We start from the raw sequence: 7,602 nt of genomic DNA, 5'->3' as shown, positions 1-7,602 counted from the left end.
TGGTCTTTATAAGAAAACTAATTCTAACAATGACATACTCATATTGTGTCTCTATGTTGATGATTTAGTTTTCACAGGTAGCAACCTTGGTGACATTGAAGATATCAAGACTTCGATGATGATAGAATTTGAAATGACTAACCTTGGTCTCATGTCTTACTTTTTGGGTCTAGAAGTAACTCAGACTGAAAAGGGGATTTTTATCAACCAATAAAGGTATGCTACTACGTTCTTGGAAAAGTTTCATATGCTTGATTGTAATCCTGCCAAAACTCCCATTGAAACGGGCACCAGATTGTCTAGGGAAGGTGATGACCACGCTGTAGACTCTAAATACTTTATGCAGATCGTGGGAAGTCTACGGTATCTTATTTGTACTCGCCCTGATATATGCTTTGTTGTTGGCTTGGTTAGTCGGTTCATGGAACATCCTACACAATCTCACTTTCAAGTTGTTAAAAGGATTATGCGATATATCAAGGGAACTTATAATTATGGCTTGTTTTATTCCTCAAGCAACAAGGGTGAGTCGATTGGTTAATCAGATAGTGATTGGGCCGGTGACTTGGTCGATTGAAAAAACACAAGTGGTCACTGCTTCATTATTAATGGTACTGCATGTGTGTGGTCTTTAAAAAGGCAAGAGATTGTTGCACTCTCAACATGTGAAGCTGAGTATGTTGCGTTGCAGCAGCTTCTGCAACTCTTCAAGGATTATGGCTACAATATGTTATGAGCCATGTCAAGTTTTTATCAACAATGCTGTTGAAAATATATGTGGATAACATCTCAACAATAAATTTAGCCAAGAACCCAGTTACGCACGGGAGAACAAAGCATATCGAGCTACGCTATCATTTCTTGAGGAACCAGGTTGAAAAGAAAAAAATTGAGCTGAAGTATTACAAATCCGGAGATCAAGTTGCTGATATATTCACTAAGCCGTTAAAGATTGAAACATTCACTAAACTCAGAGATGCTCTTGGAGTAGGAATTTTCCCAAATCATAATTAATGGGGGATATTAATAGATAATTATAATTTTGAATAAGTCTACTGCTATTTTAGTGACTTTACTGGTAGTGAAGTAGTGATCAGTTATATTCCTGATTTTGTGGACCTTAGTTAAGTCTTCTATTCTATATATTGTATCCTGTTATTCTTGAAGAATGGGAGTGAGCCATTTTTTCTCCTAGTCTTTGTCGATCAATCTATATATTTTCTCCTAAATTTTAATTACAACATGATTTGATATTTTTTTGGAAAAAAAATGGAACGAATAGTGGATTGGAAATCCAATCTCCCAAACAAACACACCCTATAATGTATTCAAATACAACAACAAAAACATCCACATTACAACATTAAAGCCCTTCATAATTTTCTTACATTATTACAACCCGATTTATTCATATTTTCTAAGATTATTCCCCAACCTCAACAGCAACAAACCCCTTATCAACCGATACTTTCACGGCATCCACAAGATTATTCCCCGACCTCAACAGCAACAAACCCCTTATCAACCGATGCTTTCACGGCATCCACAACAAGTTGAGTTTTCCGACTAATTATTTCCCACTTCTTCTCTGGTTCTCCCCCTTCACGTTCAATTTTTTGCACCAAATTCGAAAACTCCTTCACCATCAAAGCCTCTTGTGGGAGATCCGTACTCACAATGTGTTCTACGGGTTCTGGCTCAATAGAGATTGCTCGCTCGCCAAATTTGGTATTGGCATGGACGTAAAATGGTGCTTTATATTCTTGAAAAGGTATGACAAAATCGTGGAGACGAATATAGCCATCCGTTCCCAAAAGATTGATTTCCATTGTCAAGTTGGTTAAAAATGAGCAATAGAAAGTTGTGATTTTGCCATCGGAGAATTGTAGAGATGCGCCACAAGAGAGGATCACGCCGGCCTCATTGAACTCGACGTTTGGTAGAGCTGTGGCTTTTGTCGGAAGGTTGTAATCGGATGCCCATAAGATTGCTCTTATACAATACCTGGTAAAATATAAGTATAAGAAAATTATATATTAATCGACTGAACTGTAATATATTTACTTTATTTTTTTACAAAAAGTGAAATGTATTTAAATTTAATATTTGTGTGTGTAAATACAAAAAATTGATATTTACCAAATCGATATATTTTAAGGAGATTTGGCATGAAATTTGTTGTGTAAAAATTTAATAGTAAGTACGTACCAGCCGGTGTCGCCTAATGCGCCTAAGGCATCAAGGTCGGGCTTCACCCGAATGTCATTTTTTAGGAAGTCGGGACCATTGTTGTATGAGAAAATGCTATGTACCTGATATAGAATTGATACAATACGAACGAATTAAAATTTTAATTATTTTTATTTTTTACATTTATATGAAAATTAAGAACTCTCCCTGTCCCATTCGAAATGACTTATTTTATTTAGGATATGTTATTTAAGGTAAAAAAAAATATTTAATTAAAAAATAATAGTGAGTTGTCATATTATTTTATTATATTTTTATATGCCTAATATTGTTAGTAATTTTAAAAGATTTGGATTAGGTGCTGATTCTAAAATCATCACCCATGCTTTTTAGTGCAAAAAAATAATTATGTTAATATATTTTATAAGTTATATAATTAATATAATTATATATAATAAATTTTACATTGATTAGCATGTGTGCTGATTTAAACATATCAGCACCTAATTCAACTCCAATTTTAAAATAAGAATTAATATATATAATTTAAATAAATTTGAAATATGTGTTTAAATATTTTAAATTTTATATCTTAATAAAAATATTATTTTATAGATAATAAAATTTTAAATAATATAAATAAATAAAATATATTCGTTTTATTTATAATTGGTAAATTAATTTTAAAAAGAAAAAGTTTTAAATATAGATAAACATATTTATTTATTGAGAAGATAAATAAAAATAAAAAAGTTTTAACTGGGTCTTATATCATGTGTGATGTTATATATTATAAAATTAATTAAGTTTATATTTGTTAAATATATTTATATTTAATAAATTTTACTAAAAATAAAAATGTCAATTAAAGTGAAAAAGATGAAAAATGAAATAAAGACAATTGAAACGGGACGAAAGGGGTATAATGTTTTTCTTTAAAAAAAAAAAATCAATTTAATAGTAAATATTTTATGTCTATATATGTACATTAAAAAATTAGTTTTAGCTGGTTAATTTTTATTTTTCCTTTTGTTTTAATAGTAAATTAAATAGTAGAAGGAAATTGTGACTAATTAAACAGATCCTAAGTGTATATTTAATTTCTATTGACGAAAATTATATACATAAGTTATTACACAACACGCCATATGATTAATATACTATATGATAAATTTTAAATAAAAATATTTATCTTATTTTTATAGATTTATTAGAAGATGATCTACTTTATTACTAAATTTGCAATATTTAATTTAATATATATTTTTAGGGAAAATACACGACGTGTTTGTTTGGGAGTTTGGATTTTGAGTTGAAATTTGAATAGTAAAAATTTTGAATTTAAACAGTTGTATGATGTGGTATAAAGAGGTGTTGATGTGATGTTTTGAATGTAAAATTGATTTTTTAGTATAATATAAAAAATGAAAAATAAGCGTTTGATTTAATATTTTTAAGGAAAAAAAAATAGGATGAATAGTGAGATTAAAATCCAATCCCCAGACAAACACACCGGATGAACAGTGGGATTAAAAGATCTTATTTTACACTTTTACTATAAATTCGGAATAATAATAATAATAATAATAATAATAATAATACAACACACCACTACCACACACCCATTATCTTTAATAAATAAATACATAAAATTGTGAAGCCAGAACTAAAAAGTGTCATCTTATCCTTAGGCATGTCAAATGGGGCGGGTTAGCCCCGGGCCCGCTCTTAATGGGGCGGGTTCGGGTCTAAATAATATGTTTTGAGGCGGATTGTGAATTTAAAATTTTAAACTCAGTCGAGTTTGGGGCGGGTTAAGGGTTTTATTAAAAATCCGCCCCAACCTGGACCCGGACCCGAACTCAGATATTTTTTAAAATTATTATAACTAATATATATATATATACATTTATATAATAAAAATATATTATTTATTTACTTAAATAATTTTAAATATAAAATTCAATTAGTCTCCTACTCCAAATAATTTTTTAAAATTATTATACTTAATATATGTATATTTATATAATAAAAATATATTATTTATTTATTTATCTTATTTTTATGAATCAATATTTGATTGTTTTTAGATTTTTTTTGTGCTTTTAATGCTATTTATTTTAGTATTCAATTGTTAAAAAAAATATTTATTATTATATATTTTTAAATAAAACGAGTTTGCTGGGTTGGCCCCGAACCCGGAGGGTTTGGGGCGGGGCGGATCCTGGGGCCGAGTGGAAGCGGGGCAGAGCGGATTTCGGAGCGTAATATTTTTTAGCGGGGCAGGTCTCGGGGCTTGCAGAACCCGTCCCGAACCCGCCCCGTTGACATCCCTACTTATCCTCTAGAGAACAACGGAAGAGTTTTCTTTTTTCTTTTTTTTTAAATAAAAATAAAAATTTACAAAACATGATAGCAATTTCTTTTTTTATTTTTTTTAAAAGATTTACAAAATATGATAGCAATTTTTTTTTCTTAAGATTTTACTAAATATGATAGGAATTTGAAAATATTATAGGTTGTTTTAATGTTTTAATTCGAATTTTAAGTTGAATAATTGTGTTTGTTTTTTATTTAAAATTTTTAAATAATATTTTGATATTATAATTTATGACAAGAAATAGTATATTTATATCGAGATGTTTAAATGTTATCTCGTATTATATGAATAAATGATTGATCTGAACCTTTTTAATAAAAATTATTCTTATAATATATAACTCTTCTGTTTTTTTTTTTTTGTTTTTTTTTTCAACAAAAAATAAACTCTTTTTATTTCTAGTAAGTTCTTTAATTTTAACATATTTAATAAATATAAATCAACCTCTTTATTTATATCTCTTTTTTATTAATAAATATTTTTATTTATTTTTAAAATTTTCATAGTTTATAAACCTAATTTATAGTAATAATAAATAAATATATATTGTATTATATAAAAATTATATTCTCTAAAAAATAATGTTAAAAATACTTAAATACATATTTTAAAATTATTTTAATTATTACTCTCTCCGTACCACATAATTTGTTCCTATTTTCTATTTTTGTCCGTCCCACATAATTTGTCCTTTTTCTTTTGGAAAATTAATTATACACTTCAATCATATTTTAAATTTTAAAATTTAAATTTTTTTAATCTTATTTAAACTATTTAGTTATCTTAATCTTAATCTATAATTATTTTTACTAAATAATAATTATTTTTACTAATATATTTTTTTAATTACTTACTAATTATACTTTACCTAAATTCTCGTGTCTACAATAATATATTCATATTACATTGGATGGAGAGAGTAAATAACTAACTTCACTATCTAAATAATTAATTTATACTGCTAAAATTTAGACATTCGAAGACTTCATTTTATGGGACGGGGGAGTATTAAATAAAAAAATATTTTTATAATTAAAAAAAAAATGAATAATGCAGGACTAAAATAAAATTTTAAATAAACATACCCAGAGTTTTGGACTAATTAAAAAAATGAAATATTAAATATATATTGGAGCCAAAAATAAATAAGAATTGTACTACTCCGTCCACGAATTAACGTTCTACTTTCCTATTTGAAATGTCCAACAATTATTGTCGTTTTTCGATTTTTATACACAAAATTTACTCTTTTACGCTTACTTTATTTACTCTTTCATTTTCTATGAAGATTAAAGGCAAATTTTTTATTTTATAACAAAAACCCTAATTACCTAAAAATGCGTGTAAATATCAGATAGGACATTAGAAAATGGACGGAGGGGGTAATATTTTTATTTTGATAGAAATATTTTTAAATTAATATTTTACATTAAAAGAATAGATATTTGATTAAATAATAAAAATAAAAATATACTCCCTTGTCATATAGAAAGTAAATATTCATTTTTTGTACGGTATTTAAGAAATAATATTATTTTAATTATAGTGTTAGTTAAAAGTAATAATTTTTTTTTATATAAAAGTAATAATGTGATGTAAAATAAAAGTATTTGTGGAAAAATATAAAATATTTAATAAAATATTTATTTTGTAATTGAACGTTAAAAATAAAAATACGTATACTTGCTAGTTGACTGAAGGAGTATGTATTTGAGCCAAACAAATCCTAATAAATAAAAAAAGAAAAAAAAAACAATAATAATATAAGTACAAAAATAAATATATGTATGGTGTACCGCTTTGAGTTTGCCAAAGCGGCGGTGATCGGAGAGAGCCGCCGTGATCGCCGCCGTGCGGGGGTGGTGCATCCACATGGTGGCGTCCATGTACTGCACTCCGTTCACTCGGCACGCCGCCAGTATCTCGTCCAGCTCCGCCACGTTCAGCGCCACCGGCTTCTCCAGCAGCACGTGCTTCTTCTTCTCCGCCGCCAGGGCCGCCCACCGCCGGTGGAGGCTCGTCGGCAACGGAATGTAAACGGCGTCAACGTCTGGGTCGTCAATAACGGCGTCGTAGGAGCCGTAAGCCCTAGCCGAGCCGGGGAAGCCGTTCTCCTTGGCGAAAGCCTCGGCTTTGGCGAGGGATCGGCTGCCGACGGCGACGACGGTGGAGTTGGGAGAGAGGATAATCGCCCGCGACACCTTACGCGCTATATTGGCGCAGCCCAGGATCCCGAACCGGACCGGCCGCTTGTCGGCGACGGCGGCGGCGGCCATTGCTAGGTTAAGGTAATTAGGTGGGTGGATAAGATTGATGGAATTGAATGAGTGATTGTATGTACTAACACACATACTTATATAGACTAAATTATACTATCTCCCTCCCCTCCTTTAAATGGTCACATTTACTTTTACTTTTTAGTACAAATAAAAAAAAAAATTACAAAAATACCTAATTAGTATTTTATAATACTAATAGAATGATATTTGTACAAAAATTATACAAATATAAGAATATTTTTTAATGTTAAATACAATAACGCAAAAGTTAAATGTGACTTTTAGAGGCAGACGAAGGGAGTATGGCATTATCTTGTGTTTTTTTTAGTAAAAATCTACAAAATATGTTGTATTTTATTTATTGCGTGAAACCTCTTATGTTGATATAAAATTTGCACGAAATATCGTCTTTGTTCAAAATGATGTTTGGTTATAAATAAATATTTAAATTACGCAAATTTTGTACAGATAAAAAACGTAAAATATCTTAAATAATTTTTTTAATAAAATAAATAAATAAATAGTTTATCAATCATTTATTTCTATAGTTGTTTTTGTAAAAATCAGATAACAATTTGTATCCAAAAAACTATAAAATGAATGATTAATCAATTTTTTTTTATTTTATTCAAAAAAATTACTAAAATATTTTACTCTCACCGTCCAGTCCCGGTGCAAGATTGTCGTTTACTTTTTTCACGTAGATTTTTAAATACTAGTATTATAATGAGTTGTAGTGAAAATGACAAAAAT

The 7,602-nt window shown here is 28.8% G+C and overlaps 1 protein-coding gene across 1 annotated transcript; it reads right to left on the bottom strand.

Moving 5' to 3' along the window:
- Positions 1–1,300: 1,300 nt before the first annotated feature.
- Positions 1,301–6,910, bottom strand: LOC127257186 (uncharacterized oxidoreductase At4g09670-like). The gene is made up of 3 exons (XM_051283562.1): positions 6,367–6,910; positions 2,209–2,312; positions 1,301–2,004 (listed from the first exon to the last, which is right to left on the bottom strand). Exons 1-3 carry the CDS (start codon positions 6,844–6,846, stop codon positions 1,488–1,490), a joined length of 1,101 nt encoding a protein of 366 aa, XP_051139519.1. The 5' UTR covers positions 6,847–6,910; the 3' UTR covers positions 1,301–1,487.
- Positions 6,911–7,602: the final 692 nt, after the last annotated feature.

The sequence above is a fragment of the Andrographis paniculata genome, unplaced genomic scaffold (assembly GCF_009805555.1).
Source record: "Andrographis paniculata isolate CXL003 unplaced genomic scaffold, ASM980555v1 Contig57END, whole genome shotgun sequence".
Classification (NCBI taxonomy): domain Eukaryota; kingdom Viridiplantae; phylum Streptophyta; class Magnoliopsida; order Lamiales; family Acanthaceae; genus Andrographis; species Andrographis paniculata.
Note: the sequence above shows the minus strand (reverse complement) of the source record. Positions and strands in the feature narration are given on the sequence as shown.

What these genes read in the sequence shown, in the direction of transcription:
- LOC127257186 (XM_051283562.1), bottom strand. Translation starts at nt 6,846, where the DNA reads ATGGCCGCCGCCGCCGTCGCCGACAAGCGGCCGGTCCGGTTCGGGATC. An exon ending in GCTTTGGCAAACTCAAAGCG is followed by an intron (nt 2,313 to 6,366) that starts GTACACCATACA and finishes ATTCTATATCAG; the next exon opens with GTACATAGCATTTTCTCATA. An exon ending in GCATTAGGCGACACCGGCTG is followed by an intron (nt 2,005 to 2,208) that starts GTACGTACTTAC and finishes ATATTTTACCAG; the next exon opens with GTATTGTATAAGAGCAATCT.